Source organism: Puntigrus tetrazona, chromosome 11 (assembly GCF_018831695.1).
Source record: "Puntigrus tetrazona isolate hp1 chromosome 11, ASM1883169v1, whole genome shotgun sequence".
Classification (NCBI taxonomy): Eukaryota; Metazoa; Chordata; class Actinopteri; order Cypriniformes; family Cyprinidae; genus Puntigrus; species Puntigrus tetrazona.
Window position 1 is genome coordinate 17790153 of NC_056709.1, and position 18501 is coordinate 17808653.

The 18501-nt window shown below is 37.2% G+C and overlaps 3 protein-coding genes across 5 annotated transcripts; 2 read left to right on the top strand and 1 right to left on the bottom strand.

Moving 5' to 3' along the window:
* The first annotated feature begins 1853 nt into the window (after positions 1-1853).
* Positions 1854-5116, top strand: LOC122354071 (gastrula zinc finger protein XlCGF8.2DB-like). The gene is made up of 2 exons (XM_043252068.1): positions 1854-1912; positions 3191-5116. Exon 2 carries the CDS (start codon positions 3220-3222, stop codon positions 4369-4371), a length of 1152 nt encoding a protein of 383 aa, XP_043108003.1. The 5' UTR covers positions 1854-1912; positions 3191-3219; the 3' UTR covers positions 4372-5116.
* Positions 5117-5787: 671 nt separating this feature from the next.
* Positions 5788-12036, top strand: LOC122354068. 2 transcript variants are annotated; one of them, XM_043252065.1, is made up of 5 exons: positions 5788-7276; positions 8317-8435; positions 8581-9390; positions 9533-9699; positions 10269-12036. In XM_043252065.1, the coding sequence occupies exons 3-5, from the start codon at positions 8674-8676 to the stop codon at positions 11149-11151; spliced, it is 1767 nt and encodes a 588-aa protein (XP_043108000.1). In that variant the 5' UTR covers positions 5788-7276; positions 8317-8435; positions 8581-8673; the 3' UTR covers positions 11152-12036. The 2 variants fall into 2 exon arrangements, with proteins under 2 accessions (XP_043108000.1, XP_043107999.1); XM_043252064.1 differs by lacking the exon at positions 8317-8435.
* A 204-nt stretch (positions 12037-12240) lies between these two features.
* Positions 12241-15626, bottom strand: LOC122354069 (legumain-like). Of its 2 annotated transcripts, none has more exons than XM_043252067.1 (14): positions 15473-15626; positions 15018-15103; positions 14769-14866; positions 14552-14633; positions 14406-14479; positions 14216-14291; positions 13833-13895; positions 13636-13702; positions 13390-13508; positions 13139-13228; positions 12837-13040; positions 12613-12768; positions 12458-12519; positions 12241-12372 (listed from the first exon to the last, which is right to left on the bottom strand). In XM_043252067.1, the coding sequence occupies exons 2-14, from the start codon at positions 15087-15089 to the stop codon at positions 12336-12338; spliced, it is 1200 nt and encodes a 399-aa protein (XP_043108002.1). In that variant the 5' UTR covers positions 15090-15103; positions 15473-15626; the 3' UTR covers positions 12241-12335. The 2 variants fall into 2 exon arrangements, with proteins under 2 accessions (XP_043108002.1, XP_043108001.1); XM_043252066.1 differs by having other exon boundaries at positions 12458-12525.
* Positions 15627-18501: the final 2875 nt, after the last annotated feature.

The window sequence follows — 18501 nt, forward strand, 5'->3', positions numbered from 1 at the left end:
GAGAGCCACTTAAATAGAGAAGCTAACTAGACAGGGCTGGGACTAATAAACCTAATCAGCTGAGGAAGATTGGCGCCATCAGGTGGTTAAAATAAGGCATGGCAGATTACACATCCTGACAAAAATAGTCAATAATGAATAATTAATACCAATTTGTAGGCTAGAAATAATTGCATAGGCTAGTTTTAAATAAGGTTCTGTATATGTGTTCTCATAATAAAGTGTGGAGTGCTTGTATTTAGTCATTAATCCAATTGATATTTTCATAAGACTTGTCGCCTCTCATAAAGCAATCCATGATTGAATGTGAAAGTATCTGACACAGCAGTGAACACAACACTATTCTACAATATAGCCTAAACACATTGTCTATATTAGACGTGTACTTCTTAATATTCCAGCTTTATATCAGAAATTCACAATCCTTTCCATAAACGAACATCCATGTTGATAAGCGACTTGCCGTCGGCTATAAAGAAATACTACACTAGACCAATTTATAATAAAAGCTATAGTGTTTTGAACCACACTAATTGTTGTGATGATCCTGACAGATCCTGTGGTAATACAGCAAATAGATTATATAAACAAATTAAAACGTTTTTAGCTACAATACACAGTATTTAATAGTCAGTTATTATTATGCTGTAGCATACAAAGTATTGTAGATGTTGTATACTGTATCATAATAACTTTATATAGTATGGTTAAAAACATTATAGAAGGCCTATTTCTTTTTTTCATGTGGGAATGTTTTCCACATGTTGTGTGATTATGTCCAGGTGTGTCTTTACCAGTGTGTGTGTGTGTGTGTGTGTGTGTGTGTGTGTGTGTGTGTGTGTGTGTGTGTTTACCTGCTTGTGGATTACTGAGTGATTTCCTTCGACACAGTACACACAGACATATCATTTCTATTAATTCTTCTTCTTTTTTTATATAAATCAACATGTACTGGAAGCTTGCTAACATACTGCCTGATTCTGATAGAGATGGGTTTGGCAATGTATTTAAAATAATAATGCAAATGAATAATAAATGAAATAACTGGGTAAGAAACTGGGAAGGAAACGGTGTTCAAGAAGCAGGGATGAGCCCAAGCTAGAGCTGATTCAGACACTTTCCATGTATATTCCCTTTCCCACACCTTTATCAAGACATTAAGGAGCTATCAAATACACACTTTACATGTGCTCCATGCCCGTGTGCTCTGTGTGTGTGTGTGTGTGTGTGTGTGTGTGTGTGTGTGTGTGTGTGTGTGTGTGTGCAGTAGTTTCTGTCTTGTGTTCATTTGGTTCAGGAGTGTTTTATTAATTACGCTCATTAGTTACTCTTTATAAGTTCTCTTCAGTTCAGTAGTTGTCGTCCGGTCTATGCCCTTTCTCTTCACGTTCCTCAGTATTAAATATATTTTCATTTTAGACAATATGAAAGAGAATAAAGTAGAGTGAAGACATTTCATGTCAGAATAGGATTTAATTTTTTATAGATATTTTTTACTATAGTGAAAGCATAAAACAGCTTCCTATACAAAGAACCTAAACTTAACATTCCTTTCATGTTTAAATGCAGTAAGGATTTGGTCAGTAATATTATTAATATTTATATTATTTATTGTCCAATTGTCCAGATTCTTGCTGTTAATATCACTGTTAATCACAAATTTGCCATCGACGAGCAACTACTTTATATAAAATGTCAGCTAGTATAAAACCACTGTCCATATAAAAGACAGATCCACTAAACAAAGAAATAATTTAATACGGTTCAATAATTTAAAAAAAACCTCATGAACCAGACTGAAATGATAACAGGGTAAATAAAAGGACGCACGTGCTCGTCAGTAGGGGGCGGTACGACCTGACGCGGAACAGGATGATGACGTCAGAGCGAGCGTCATCAGTCCGCTGCTGAGGTAAGACTGTTAGTTCACGAGCTTCAGAAATACACGATTAATAAAAACACACAGTTAGTTAAAGCAGCGGAGTGAGGGAGACGGTCTGTGTCGTGTTCAGTCTTTCTCAGCGCTGTTTATGCGGCAGCTGACTTTAATCTACATACAGCTTAACAGACAACAACGAGAGAAACCTTAATACTAAATAAATCTAATAACTCTATAAATCTAAGTTTTGTGCGCCTTTTTACTTAATTACTTCGATTTCGAGCAATAATGGCATTGTTTTTGAATGTTACTTGATCAAAAGTCAAAGTATGATCTTTGAGGGGAATTAATGGGAGTCTAACATGATTTGTTTTCAAACTATTTCTCATAGTCTCTTTGTATTTATGTTTGTGTCTGTTGGTTAATACACATTTAACATGATCTGTTTTGACATAAAAGGGCTTGATTGACTCAATTAGACGATGAAAGCATTGAATTGATAATTTTTTATTTTTTACAGCTATTCACCTCCAGTTTAGTGTTTTCAAGGCGCTTTACCAATAAATGCTGAAATCTTCCCAGAAAAAGTGAAGAAGATGAAGTCAATTAGAGAAAATTGAAATGAAAATACAAATGATCCAGAAACAGATATTAAACATCTAATTCTTTACTAAGTTTTCATACTAAAGATGTTTCAAAATCAAATACATAAAGAATCAGTGTTCAAAGACCATCACCTTCTTCTTCAGTCGGGATTCATTGACTTTAAATGACTTGAGACACACGTGTTTCCTGAAAAAAAATCCTTATCTGTAAAAGGAGCAAGGAAAATAATCTTTGAATGAATCAAGTATGAATAAAGTAAATGCTTCCCGATTCAAGAATGTTATATATATAGTAAATTAATGTTCTAGGTTGGTAATTGATTGGTATTTTTTATCTCATTAAAACAACCACAACAGCCAAAAAAAGAAAATAATATTCAGGTAACTATTCATGAATTGGACACTGTGTGGAGCCTATAACTCAGTTTTCTTATGAAATATTATCTGAAACATTTTAAATGTATTTAAATTAATAAAATGTTAAACATTTGACCTGATTTAAAATATATGAAATACATAGTTATTCTAAAATGTTATTGTAAAAATGTTACCTTTGTGCAATCTAATGTTTAATACTTCAGAATGTTAATATTTCTCCTATTAAGTGAGGACTGACATGTTGTTATTCTTTTACATTTATTCTTTCACATTTACTTTAGTAATGTTTTAATGATTTACACTTTTTTTACTTTGACTTTCATTTTAGGCCTGATAAAAGAGACCGAGGACAATTATATGTTTCTCTTGCTCTCAGAGTCAAAGAGTTTCTCGTGCAAACGATATCTTGACCTTGACGTAACACTTAAGTGTGGAGGGAAGCCATGTGCATGTGATGAGTGCCAGAAGATTTCCACAATGAACCTTACTGAACCCATGAGAATTCACACTGCGGAGAGTCTCCCAGAAAAACAAAACCTTGATGGACAGAAGAAAAGCCACTCTCTGGGAAGCTCCTACGAATGTGATCAATGTGGGACGAGATTCCCATACAGAGGAAACCTTAAGAAACACATGAGGACCCACACCGGAGAAAAGCCACACGAATGCGATCAATGTGGGAAGAGTTTCACGCAAAAAGGAAACCTTAAAGTTCACATGAAAGTCCACACCGGAGAGAAACCTTACACGTGTGATCAGTGCGGGAAGAGTTTCGCACATAAAGGAAACCTGAGCATACACAGAAAAATCCACAGCGGAGAGAAACCACACACATGTGATCAGTGCGGGAAGAGCTTCATACACAGAACAACCCTCAACAAGCACATGACCATCCACACGGGAGAGAAACGGCACACGTGTGCTCAGTGTGGGAAGAGCTACACACAGAAAGGAGGCCTTAAAGAACACATGAAGATCCACACCGGAGAGAAGCCATACACGTGTGACCAGTGCGGCAAGAGTTTCGGAAAATCAGGCGTTTTTAAGGTACATCTGCTTTCTCATTCCAGAGAAAGACTGTATAGCTGTGATCAGTGCGACAAGAGGTTTTTTAGGCCAGATTTCCTGAAGGATCACCTGAAGGTTCACACCAAGGAGAAGCCTTATGTGTGTTCTCTGTGTGGAAAGAGTTTTAGTCAGATGGGAACTCTGAAATTACACCAGAAAAGACACAGCGGTGTGAAGGATCACGTTTGCTCTGAATGCGGGAAAGCTTTTTTTACAGAAGGAGCGCTGAAAGTGCACGGGACGGTCCACACGAGAGAAACGCCTTACAAGTGTTCACACTGTGACAAGAGCTTCAAGCGCTCCGAATATCTGAGGATCCACGAGAGGATCCACACGGGAGAGAAGCCGTATCGCTGCCATTCATGCGGGAAGACCTTCACTCATTTCCCTTCTCTAACCGCTCATAAAAAAAAAACATGTCTGAAATATATTACAGAGTAGTTTGTTATATTGATAGTTGAGTAATCAAAGCAACTAAACAACATGAACATTTCCTTTTAATGAATCATTTTGTTATCATTATTCAGTTTAATATGTAATAGTTTTCCCAGGGCCTTCCAAGCACGACGGGATAGATGGATAGGAGCTGCTAGCCGCGAGCGTAGACCGTAGACTGTAGTCGTGGATGGAGGAGTCTGCCAGCTGGAGTTTAAACGGTTCGTCATGCACAGATAAAGGAGTAGCTGTTTGGCCGAATACCTCCCTGAAGTGTCCAGTGAATTGGGTTTAGGGGGGTGGTGACCACAGGGTTTAGGAGGGTGGTGACCACAGGGTTTAGGAGGGTGGTGGTGACCACAGGGTTTAGGAGGGTGGTGACCACAGGGTTTAGGGGGGTGGTGGTGACCACAGGGTTTAGGAGGGTGGTGGTGACCACAGGGTTTAGGAGGGTGGTGGTGACCACAGGGTTTAGGGTGTTCCTCAGGGCTTCGGGGGTGTTATAAACAGTGACTGGGAAGTCACCAACTGATCCAGATTGAACAGCAACTTCACTGCTGACTGATCTCTAGCTTTTCTTTGTCCCAGTATTGTGTTTCCTGATACACTTTTCCCAGCTTCTGTTTTTTTCCAGTAGGACCACATATAAATGATTTCTGTCATTTTAAAGATGCTTGGTGCTATAAGACCAAATGCAGATGTGTAATTCACATCCCATAAAATAAGAAAATAAAGCTCTCTATTCAGTGTCTATACCGGTGCATCTCAATAAACTTAAATGTTGTGGAAAAGTTAATTTATTTCAGTAATTCAACTTGTGTATTAAATAAATTCAATGTACTCAGACTTAAGTAGTTTAAGTGTTCGGTTCTTTTAATTGTGATGATTTTGGCTCGCATTTAACAAAAACCCATCAATATGCATCTCAACAAATCAGAACATGGTGACGTGCCAATCAGTTAAACAGCTCAAAAGCACTGCAAAGGTTTTTTGAGACTTTAAAGTAGTCTATTAGTTTGGCTCACTAGGCTACACAAACATGGGGAAGACTGCTGATCTGACAGTTGTCCAGAAGACAATCATTGACACCTACACACAGAAGGGTCAAGGAATTTGGCCACGGTTGTCGTTACCTCTCTTATTAAGCGAGAAGTCCGAAGCATCTTACCTGGGCTAAGGAGAAGAAGAGCTGGACTGTTGCCCAGTGATCCAAAAGCCATTTTTTCAGATGAGAGCAAGTTTTGTATTTCATTTGGAAACCAAGAGTCTGGAGGAAGGGTGGAGAAGTCCAGTGTTACGTTTCCACAGTCTGTGATGATTTAGAAAAAAAGTTTTTTGTTTTTTTTATTGGTCTTATGAAGTATTCTAATTTTGCTTGAGATGGTGAATTGGTGGGTTTTTATGAAATGTGAGCCAAAATCATAACAATTAAAAGAACCGAAGACTTAAACTACTTCAGTCTGTCTGCACTGAATTTATTTAATACACAAGTTATGTATAGACAGTAAAAAGTTGTGGCTCACGCTTCTTCTCCAGGAGAAATCAAAACACGCAACATAAGGAAAGACGGCGTGCTGAGGTAAAAAATCGAAATGAAAAGTTTTTATATTTAAAATACCGTTAGTTAGGCAACCTCACACAACCTTTCCACCATTTAATAGTTCAATAAACAGATCATTAAGCAAGTACAGAAACTGCGTATCTCATATTCATTGATGATTCATTGTTTTGAATGAATCAGTCGAATCAAAGTTTCATTAGTCCATGCATAAACAACTGATGAATCTGCTGTTAGAACGAATCACTTGAATGAACGACTCAATGACTCATTAAAAGCTCATTGCTGGCACCTACTGGCATTTTATTTAGTTTAAAAAAGTTTATTTAGTTGAAAATAGGCCAATTGAATTTATAGATCAAGAATTTGAAATAAAAAAATGAGGTATTAATTAGATTAATGGAAAATGCCCTCTATAAAAATATCTATCTATTGTTCAAACGCAGATATATTTGCAAAGGGAGGGAAGATTACTGAAACTGTGTGAATACTGAAAGCATGGGACAGAAATGTTACGCTCCTTACTATAAAATGATGCTACGTCTGCGATATGACAATAAAACATTACAAACAAGGAATTTGTTGCATCCTGTGGAGACATAATTGCTGATTATCATTGTAATCTTAGTACAGATTTTTTATGCTTCTCGATTCGTAAACATAACACCACATCTACATTAGTGATTGAAGAAATAAGCACTAACGTTACCTTCACTGCTCAAAACTGACTTGTCAACAAAACTTGTCTTAAAGAGACTTTGGTATGGTGACCCATATACCTGGAATCTGTGCTGTGCTCACGTCCACGTCCACAGTGCATGAAGTGGACAGCTGAGAATGTGGTTCTAGCTCAAGGGTGTCACCTCAGTCGTGGTACTGAAGGTAGAGAGAGCACTGGTTATTCACTTCCTCCACCTACAACCCCTGCTGGACCTGAGATTCAAAGCCATGACCTTCATGTTACTAGTCCAACTCTATTAATTAGGCCACGACTGCACCCGTATACATATATATGATGAAACCAGCTGCAGAGTTCAAGGATGCAATAAACATATGGCAGGACTCGTACTTGTACCCTGTACTTTACACCTCTGTAAATGATTAAGAACAGGATAATGCTTCCCATTGTGTCTGTGTTGTGAAATCACCCAGTTTATCCTGTACACGATATGCCCTACCATAAAATCATATATATGTTATATGTTATAACCCTGAAGTGCAGATAACTCTGAAGCTTCGTTCAAGACTGTGAGAACAAATAAAGCTGAGAAAAGACAACACTTTGTGTTTGTGAAGCACCAGTGAAAAACAAATCTTTATCTTTTCAGGCAGCTTTACTGAAACATTGAACATGTAAGTACATTTTTTCATAGATTCCTAGCAGAATAAAAATACAATTAAAAGACGTCTAATAAACTTCGAAACAGCCCTGATGTCTAGGCCAAAACATGGTAGAGATCAATTCTTGGTTGATTCAATTTTTTAAAGTTTTAGAAGGAAAAACAAATGCAACGCTCAAAGAGACTTTGCTTTAGCCACATCATTAAACACTGTAAATTAAATCATTAAATCTCTCAAAATTTGATTCATCAACTTGGATTAATCAAAACAGCTTTATACATGACCAGAATGAGACTATTTCTGTTAGATATCTACACAGGTGCTTACTGAGACTTAACAAAGGTTTGCATGTTTTCTCGTCTTTTTATTTATGTACTTATTTTTTTGATGCAACCATGTTATTTTAACATTAACCTTTTTTAAATATTATAAATGTTGTTAATGACATAATCATCATTAAACACCAGGGTCAATGTTTTTTTCCCCCACTGTCTCTTAAGCAATATAACATTTTTGCATTATTGTACAATTTTTTGTACAATGTCTGATTTTGTGGGGAGTTAATAGTTTTGTTTTCATTCTTAATTATAAGTAGTGATGGCCAGATAAAGCTTTTCTTTCTCTTTTCAGCCAGGTGTTTGATAAAAGGGTTAATTTGTTCACAACCACAGTTCTCAATGAAGGGGCGAGAGGTCTGTGATATTCATTTGAAATGTGCCTGTGGTGGGAAAGGGGTCATGTAAAAAGTCCACACATTTACCATGTTTTTTACCATAGTACCTGCTGCTCGACCATGCCATGTGTAGTCAATAGACTGTACCAAAAAGATACAGGACCAAAAAAAGATTACAGTAATTAAATATAGTGTACAGAGATTAAATAACAAAGAATTTTTTGTCTGCTTACCTTTTTCTGTTTAATTTAACATAATATTGATATTTATTTGTTCCCACAGTAGTAATATCACAGTACTAGAAACAGGAAGCACTAAATAGTTTTCATTCCATACGTCACACAACAGGTGACCAATAATATCTAATATTTGTTTATAGATGCAGCTTGTTTAATTACACTAAAGGTCATCCGAGACAAAGATGAAGGAATTTATGATTGTGACAGAAGTTCAGAACCGAACATCATACAAGGGTTAAAACAAACATCAGCATCTAAAGTCAGTCCGGGTTTTTAATCATATTCTTCCAAGATATTGAGAGATTTAATGTCTTGCATTGATTTCATCTAAGGCTGTGGCTGAAGTCAGTTGTTTTCTGCTCATCTGATCTATTTTTTTTTTCCTGTTCTTGCTTTTCTTTCAGTGATTCAGTTAGTTAACAGCAGCTGTGTATCACTAACACTCAATCACCACCCAATTAATCAATTAAAGTTGCTAAAAGGTTCCTGGTCAAGTCATGGAGGAAGCAGCCAAGTTGTGTGAGTTGCTCTTTGGCTGGCTGGAAAAGCGAGAGCAATGTGCAGAAAAGTTGTCAGAGCTGGCCCGAGAGCTTGAAAGAGTTCATCAGGGCAGCAACATCTCTCAGGTGGTGGGAGCTGCCACATCGGTGCTCTCAATATTTGCAGCAGCGCTAGCCACCGTCTTCACAGGAGGCCTGGCCGGTCCTGTACTGGTGGCGGCCGCAGCAGCGGGCACTGTAGCCGGCACTGCGGTCAGCGTCACTTCCACACTGGTAGAGGCAGGTGTCTCCAGCAGTACCATTCATACTGCTGTTAATTTAATTAATGAAGATGAGAAGGTAGGGAGGAGCATTCAGCAGCTACTGCAAGATCTCAGGACCAGATGTGGAGGAGGACAGCCGGGGCCTCATGCCTCTGGAGCTTCTACTCATGATGTAGAATGTGAGCTGGCATCCCAGATCATGTGTGCACTGGCCAGAAGAAATAAGACCACGATACCTCTAAACCTTCTCAGATCTTTCAACAGGGCCACGTTCTTTCGTCAGGCATCATCAGGTGGACTGCCTCTGGACAAGGCCTCACACTTAATTTCCAAAGCTGTGGGCCTTGTTTGTTTGGATCTGGGAAAGAGTGGCCTGAAGGTATCTGCAAAAGAAATGGTAAAAGACATCTGCACCATCGGCATGAGAGCTTCTGCTAAAGCAGGATCGAGGGTATCCACTTTCTTTTCTCTAACGTTCCATTACCAGAGAATTGTGATTAAAACTGTGACATTGAAACAAATCACTATTCAGTGTAAAACATTCCTTTCACTCACATGTTAGACAACGACATTGAGATTTTGTGTCCTTTTAGGCACTGGGTGTGATTGGTTTAGGCATGTCTCTGTATGATTTGATTGCAACGTGTGAAGAAATCATGAAGGACAATCAGGTCACCGAAGCCAGCAAGTTCCTGCGGGATTCAGCCAGGGAGATACTGGAAGGCAGAAGAAAGCTGAAGGAACAGTTGGACGCAATGCAGTATGATGTTTCATTTTCATTAGTGTGACTGAAATGTAAGGGCTGTTTAAGGCATGTTTCACACCACATGCACGAGCAGAGAGTTAGCATTCAACATGATGACAGGCTTTTCCAGAAAAAAAAGCTACTTCTCATGTACATCTACAAAACTCTGTGCTGCTTGCACATACAGTGTGAACAGGCCTTGGTCAATACAGTCAGTTACATTTCTATGTTATCGGTCCTACTTTCCTCATTACATTTGATTGTTTGGTAGCACTTTACAACAAGGTGTCATTTGCTAACATTAGTTAATGTGCTAACTAACATGAACAAACAATGAAGAACACAGTATTTATTCACCTTTGTTAGATCATGTTAGTTTTATTAACAATTGTTAACAAACATAACTTGTGATTTTAATAATGCAATTACAAATGATGACATAAACTGATATTAATAAATGCTGTAAAAGTATTGTTTATTCTTAGTTCAACTAATGTTGACTAATGAACCTTTTTGTAAAGTGTTACTGATTGTTTATATATATCTAATTTTAATTAAGTTGGTAAATGATCCTCTCATTACAGTGAAATCATTTACAAACTGTTGCAACTGAAGAAGCTGGTCAAGGACTTGGGTGGATATTCTCTCAGCATGACGGAAGATGGACAGAAAATCATGAATTACATCATAGGAACATGCACAGAAAACTCAGTTGTCTCCTGGCTTCAGTCGAGAACTCACCAGATTGAATTCACAAATGTTCTTCGTTTTTATCAGGAGAAGGGCATTCTTGAGGAGTTGAGCAAGCGCCGAGGAGGACACATGGACCTGGTGTTTGTGGCTCACGGCAGAATCGTGGCAGAGTTCATGCCAGCAGGCGTCCTGGTGCCCGGCTACACCATCCGGGACACCATCCTCTACTCTCCGTGGAACTGCAGAATCGATGACACTGCTGCTTATTCAATAGCTCAGGGGAACATTCGCATAGACAATAGAAATTTTAGCAATTTGCGTAGTTTTGAGCCCGACCCTTTGCCAGATCGCTGGAATTCCATGCTTCAATCCCGACACAACATCCCAGGGATCATTCTGTCCCCTTTGTTTCCCGAAGAACTAGCCTGGGGCTATTTTAATGAGCATTGGACCCGGAGAACCATGGACATAGATAGCCGTGTTATTGTTCCATATGTTGTTCCACAATTTCTGGTAGCTGCCTTTGGAGAGATTCCTTTTTGCGTTCTTTTATTTGCAGCGTCGTTCGTGCTCATGCTCAATGGAGGGACAGCTACGGCGCACCTGGCTGCTTGCTTGGATCGCGGACAAAGTCCTGAAAGGCGGGAGGAGTGGAGGACTCAGTATGCCTGGACAAATGATGAAGCCTTCATGAGTGTGGACATGGACGAAAGGATTATGAACCCTGATCTATTCAGAGCCCTTAGATCCTTGTTTGACAGAAACCGCAGATAGTTCACCTTCCACAATGAACAGCAGTTGAGTCACTCCTGTTATGTCTATCTTTTATACTGATTGACATTATAAATGAAAGGTTAATATACTTCTTTAAGGGTATTGCAGACATTCATAACATGGTTGCCAGCTCGATTTCCAGCGCCAGCAGAAAACAACTAAGGTGCTCTTGGACCCCTAATTGGTCTCTTTGTGTGTGTGTGTGTGTGTGTGTGTGTGTGTGTGTGTGTTCACTAATCTGGATAAGTTCATTATTTATTGATGGATTGGCAATAATTTTTTTGAAAGTGAACTTAATTTAGAAAAATATATAAATTTCAGTTTTATCATTTTATTTATTGTTTTGTTGCAGTAAAAATTGTGTGTAAATTGAGTGGTAAAGCATCTTGATCATAGAAATGTAATGTTCACTGAAACCAAAACATTGCAGAACTGCCCACATATATTTCCACTTCCTGTCAAAGGCTTTTTCTACATCCACTGAAAAAAAAAAACTCAGAAGAGAGTCTGTGAAATGAAGTACATGAAACAGTCGCTGCATGACGTCCTTTAAGACTGCTGTGGCCCTCTTTGATTAAGCTATGAATCACCTTTCATTGCATGGGATGAGTGATGCTGGTCTGTAGCGGGAAGCAAACTTTTCCCATATCTCTAAATATAATTCAGGAGGGAGGCCATCTAGGCCTGGTGACTTGTCAAAAATGTTGTTTTTGTAATTGGATGTTATTTTCTAATTGTGTAAATTGGTGTGTTTTCTCAACTATGTTATACAGAGCTATTCAATATATAATTTTTCAGTAACACTTTATAATGTTCAGTTGTACGTTCTTTTCCTCTGACTGTGTGTTTGGATCTGTTCCAGTAAACAGTTTTTTGATCTGTTGATTTGTGACAATATGTTTTATAAGATAAAAATTTTAATTAAAAAATAAAATAAAATTGCCATCAAGCAGGCCTGGGCTGATATCAGAGATTAAATGACTGATTTTCATCGTTCTGCATAATGTTTAAATGGATAATAATTATTTTTGCTCAAAATTGTAATCATGATGGTTTTCAGGCACTTTTACCAGTAAGCACACATGAATAGAACGTCGACACATGGTTTATTTGACTCTTTTTTTTGTTGATGGATGAGATGGATCTAAATTTCTTCTTAAGTTCTTCTTAAAGGTGTTGTTTATTTAGAGACTGGAGACCTTTGTTATGACCTCTATGATCCTGTAACAGAAACACATATTTAGATATTTAAGAAGACATTTAAGATCAAACGTATATAAATGATTCTGAGTAGTGATGAACACACCTCTCTGTTTTAACTCCACGAGCACAGAGACGAGCGAACACGTGTGTGTGTGACAAGGCCATCTGAAACTGTGTGAGAGTTAGATACACACACTAATCAAGCCAATAAATGAGAGTCAATCAGCTCATTTAAATCTACTTTGCAGTGTTATTCACCTCTTCCTCGTGCCAGTCGAAGCAGGTTGTCCTGAAATGTTCAGCTACGGTTTTGAAAGAATGTAAATCCATCTGAGAATAATCTTCATCCTCATGTGCAAAGTCAGGAAAGTGCCGTTTGATAGTTTCCACTGTTCCTTCAATTTTAGCTTTAATCTGGAAAATAATGATTCATGAAGTAATCATTAATTATATGTACTCTAAAGACTCGATAGATATCATACCTGATGAAGAGCATCAAGTTTTCTGATCAAATCTTGTTTTCTGTCTTCATCAGTTTCTATGTTGATTTGATTCTCCAAGATTTTGAAAGGCACTTCATGGGCCTGTGTCAAATCAGTCAACACAAGCTGCTGAGCTTTAGCTGACTCCTGAATGGACCGAGGAGTGTTTCTCAAGAACTCACTGATGGGTTTCTCACCAGCTGTCTAAAGAAAAGGCAGATTAAAAACACTAGAAAAAATACTGAGGGAAGGCAAACCTGAACGTCTTGAACACTGTGCTGGTGACAATTACAAGAATTTACCATGTCCCCAAAACAGCAGGGGTGAGAGGTATTCATCGCTTGCTGAAGATAACTAAACTGATTCAGGAATGTTACTTTATCGAGATCATTCTGGAAAAAAAAAATTAACACACACACACACACACACACACACACACACACACACACACACACACACACATATATATTTATTTATTTATTTATTATTTGTTAGCATAAGTTGTTAGCATAATTCTATTTTTCTGTTGACTCAAGTCATGCTAAAGACAGACCGTTTCAGTGTAGTACATCCAAAGAGCTGAGAATACATCGGCGAGATAGGTCTTCCTCACAGGATCGAAGTAACAGGCGTAACTTCTCTCATTTGCTCCCGCTGCAGTCACTGCATACACTAGAAAACATGCGTATCTGTGCTCAGAACAACTGAGAAAAACCCTCTCAAGACGGTAAGATTGTATGTTTGGGCATTAGCCAAGCTATGTAAGTCAGTACATTCACTATAATTCAATCATTCTTACCATGAATGTTATCTGGGAGTTGGGTAAACATTGATGCAGAAAAACAGGATTCCATATATATCACCATCTGCACAAAACAAAAGAGAGGTATTAGATCTAAAACCTGATCTAAGAGGAAACAGTCTTTTACTTTGTGCTGTAGAAAAAGCCATTTCTGGACTAATCTTTAACTGGTGTTTATGACTGCTTGTATGCACCTTGGAGAACTTCTTGTTCCTCGCCATTTCCTTGATGGTTTCAATGAGATCATTGGCATGAAGCTGCAAGTAAAACTTAGCTGTTAAACAATGAGTTCATTTATTTATATTTATATATAGGCTAATAATGAAAGGTTTTTGATATATACAATATTTGAATACATGTTAATTCTTTAAAACTTATCATAAAGAACAGATGAAGAGATAATTTAATTGATCATAAATATTTCTTATTATTGTGTCATGTTTAATGTGTAAGTTAGCTAAGAACTTGTTTTTGCAAATAAACTATTCAGGAGTAAACAGTATTTTGGGGTTTATGGGGTTGACATCATTGCACTGAAATATTTTAGTTCAATCCTTAGATCAGTAAAAAAACCTACGGTGTTGTTAGGAAAGCAAAATATGCCTGGACTTCCATGATCTGACAGATAGATGAATATTGTGTCATTTTCCCCACTGTGTGACACAAACATATAATCCTATAATCTCATTTATACATTCATGTGTATCTGAACTGTAATAAGACTTCTTTAGTCATGTATAATTCATGTAGTTTTCTGAAAAACAAACCTTGAAATGACTTTTTTCTGAGAGTTTTGTCTCTCTCCTTTAAGAGCAGCCAGGAAGTTTTCAGGGGTAACATCCTGTAAGATAACCAGTGTTGTGTTTAGATATAGAAAGAAAATATCAATAGATTAATAGAAAATGAACATTACCCCTCCGGTGTAATCTTTTGGGACGCCTGGATACACATTCGGTCCGTTTGGTCTATTAATGATGTTCCCAGGATAAGGATTGCTGTGGAAACAGAAAAAAATGTGTGTCAGTTCTTTTTGGCAGAACACTTTTTTCTCCCATCATACGCGTCCTAATACATATTTTAGATGGGTGATCTATGTGAACGCTCTTTTAAATCAGCAGGAAGTCTCTTACTCATCGTTATTGGCGATGTCATCATACATCATGACCACAATCTGTTCGTCAGGAATCCCGTTCTGATGTATGATCTGATAGGCGTGACACACATCAGCCTGCAATGGAGGTGTATGTATGGATATATGTATGTATGTATGTATAATTCATATTATTATTATTATTATTATTATTGTTTTTTCCTAACAGCCTGGAAAAAATAAATAAATGAAAGCACTGCAAGTCTATCAATAAATATAAACCACAAACCTGGTGTCGGTAATTGCTCCATGTCTTTGAACCCGCTACAAGCATCACCCAATGTTTTCCATTTGCCGCCATCTTAAGAGCAAAGTCTAATTACGTTAGAAAACAGCGTGTTAATGTAATGCACCCTTTGTAATATTCATCATAAATATATTCAGGTTGCCATTTGCCAGAGCGATTATTAAACTGTGATCATGTTAAATACGATTCCCATCATATTAAAAACATTTCACAACGTGACACCCATTTCCTCGCCAAAAAATCTGCTATAATTAGAAAACACTAACATTAGGCTATAATTAACCTTACTCTGAAGAGAAAGAAGACCCCCCCCCCATCTTTTTGTATTTAATAATACAATAACAGCCATGTATAAACATAGTATAAAGTGTAAAGAAGTACATTCTACAATAACAAAGTTGCAAACAGTGCTTTTCTTCACAAGATGGCATGCATACCTGTATAGACTGTCAGATGATCCTTTGGTTGCAGTTGCGCTTATCTTTTTAAACGTCACTGTTTTTATATATGAAGACTACACACAAGGTAACTTGTCTCAACCAATCGCTGCTCTTACTCCAACCCCAACGCCACTGTGGGCATGTTGAAATATTCATAGGAATTTTGATCCAAAAGTCAAGTAATACCGGTTGAATAGCCAGAAAGGTTGCACAAGTAAAACAAAGAAGGTGCCAAGTTAGAGCCTTGAAGGAGACCACAGAAGAAGAACACAGACTTTCTAAATAACTGCCTGTTAGCCCCACCTGTGACTCAACACAGCAGGTAGTGTAGTCAACCGTATCAAATGCTGTAGACAAATCTAACAAGAGAGTGATAACAGAACCACTGCAGTCAGTAGCTAGATAAATATAATTTAACACTCTTAGGAGAGTGCCCTAGGTGCTCTAGAATGATTATTGTTGGAGTTGTGTACCAGTGTCCACCGGGTACCATGTCATGTCATGTCATTACATCATGTCCGCCGGGTGGAAATGGAATGTTGGAATTGTGTATTGATATATATGCACCTGTGGCCCTTCAGTTTCAGTTCAGTTCACTCTTTGTTCTAGGTCATAACATGGCCTCATAGTATATCTTAGACTGGTATAGGTGCCAGGAGAATCAGGAGTGAAGATTCTGAAGCACAAAAGATATGTAGCTGATGATAATTTATGCGACGAGCATGTTTGAAGTCCTTGTTTGTTAATTTCCTTTTACTTATCTTGCCCTGTCCTTTCCTCTACAAATAAAGCAACTTGTGATCTGAGCTTCGGAGGCAAAAGAGAGAAACCAGCTTTTCTCCCGCTTCCAACCGACAGCTCAATCCTTGCAAGCTAAAATCTTGTCTAGGAACTTGTCTTGTGTTTTATTTCGCTTGAGTTGATCCTTCCTGGTAAAGAGCTCTGTGGAGATCTGATATACTGATGTCATTTTTCCCCTTTTTGTTTTTTTTGGCTTGTCTGAACAGATGAGTTGAGGCTAGACAGGTTTGGCTTGTTATAGTTTATGTTGTTTTTTATAATTTTACAGAAACTCAGGTGTTGTAATCTGACCTGACATTTCAAGGTTGTCAAACATCCCCCTCATGTTCCTCACAGAGTTTAGGATCTAAGATGAATGCTGAAATGGTGTTTTTTGATGTGTTGGCCAAGTTGTGTCTTGGAAAGGTTGAGTTTTAGCCGACGTTCCTTCATCCAGGCAGAGATGTTTAGAAGTGAAATGAGCAACAAGTATACAAGTATAAAAAAATCCTGACTGCTATATTTTTATACAAAACTAAACACCTACGCAGCACACACAAATTGAATTAATTACTGACTGGCAGAAAAATGGGCTCAGTAAAGTTGTGTTTTATTCAGTTTTGTACATCATTGTACATATATTATGCAATTGCTACAAGAAGAACCACAAATAAAGAGCATTTAGTAATACTTTAGAGGATTGCCCTGGATGAATGTTTACTATGTAATCAAGATTATAGATATCCTAATTTCATTTCAATAACCCCACTGACTTTCATTGTAAAAGAATCACTTACAGATACATGTACTGAGAGAATTGTTTACTTTTGGGTGAACTATCCATTTAAAAGCAATGTAATGATGGACTCAATAATCAAGATAATGACCAAAATTGTTTTATGTGAATAAACATGATTTGTTGCAAAGCAGCTTTAAAAGACCTTAAGTGTCTACAAAACATTTATATATATTTCACTTTATTTTGATGGTCCTTTTAACACCTTCTGTTCACTATAAGTACTATATGTTCAGCTATAAGTGTTGTGTGCTAACTCTCATTAGCATGTTAGTAGAATATTAGACAGGTAGGGTTAGTGTTAAGATAAGTTGATATTTAAAGTTATTTATAGTCATTAGAGTATCTTTTAGGAGACTATCACAATAAAGGGTTAAAAGATATTAATCAGAGAGTCTCCTAATACTCTACAGAGAGGTTGTCGACACGTAAGTACAAAGATCTTTATTATCAACAGAATGTTTGGAAGAGACCATCGGAATATTGTAGAAAAATTATGATAGTGAGCAATTAATGATAGAATTTTCTTTTTTGGTTGAACTTTCCTTTTCCAGACAGGGTTTAATGGGACAGTTTACCCAAAAGAAGAAATACAAAATATCATCATTCATTCACCATGGGACCAAGTCATTCCTTTCGAGTCACAAGCAAGTCTTGAAATCCTAAATCCTCAAATAGCTAAAGTTGAGATAATGAGATAATTAAGTGATTAATTGACTTTTCCCTAAGAGCTTGATTGACAGGTGATCTGACCAATCATGTGTCGCTTCAGCTATCGGCCATCTTGCCCAACATCTATGGCCTGTCTCTAAAGAAGTCAATGTTAAAATGGAGTGAAAAAATACAGTTTTAATATACACAGTAAAAAAACCCTGTCATTTTGCTAAAAAAAACCTTAACTTTGCTTACGTTTTCTGTTATTTTAAATTAGATTCAAAACTTAGTATAATTACAAACAATACCTGTAAATGAACAACTTGACCGTTATTTTGAGGAGGGCCAGTCAAGTACTTACTTGATGAATGATAAAATAGTTCAATTCCAGAGAAATAGAGAACTAGGCTTCATGTGCAAGCTTTACTGTATATTGTACATATTAAACCAAATGTGGTTCGATTTGCATACCGCTGATATTTGTTGTATTTGAAGAAGAAAGTCTAAAAAACAAATAATGTTGAAAGTAAGCATGTAAAAGTAATTTCCAGCCAAAAATACCCTCACATGTTTAGGTTGAGGAACAACAAGGTTTTCCTCCTCATTCTTTAAATGGATAGTTCACCCACACATAAAAATGACTTCATCATTTCCTCATTCTCAAACTGCAGAACACAGAAGATATTTTGAAGAACTTTATGAAGATTTGTCTGTTTCAAAACTCGAGAGCTTGCTTATTCAAATGTGAGAACTATTAATATTTGTAAACTTTGATGTAAAAAACTTTACCATATTT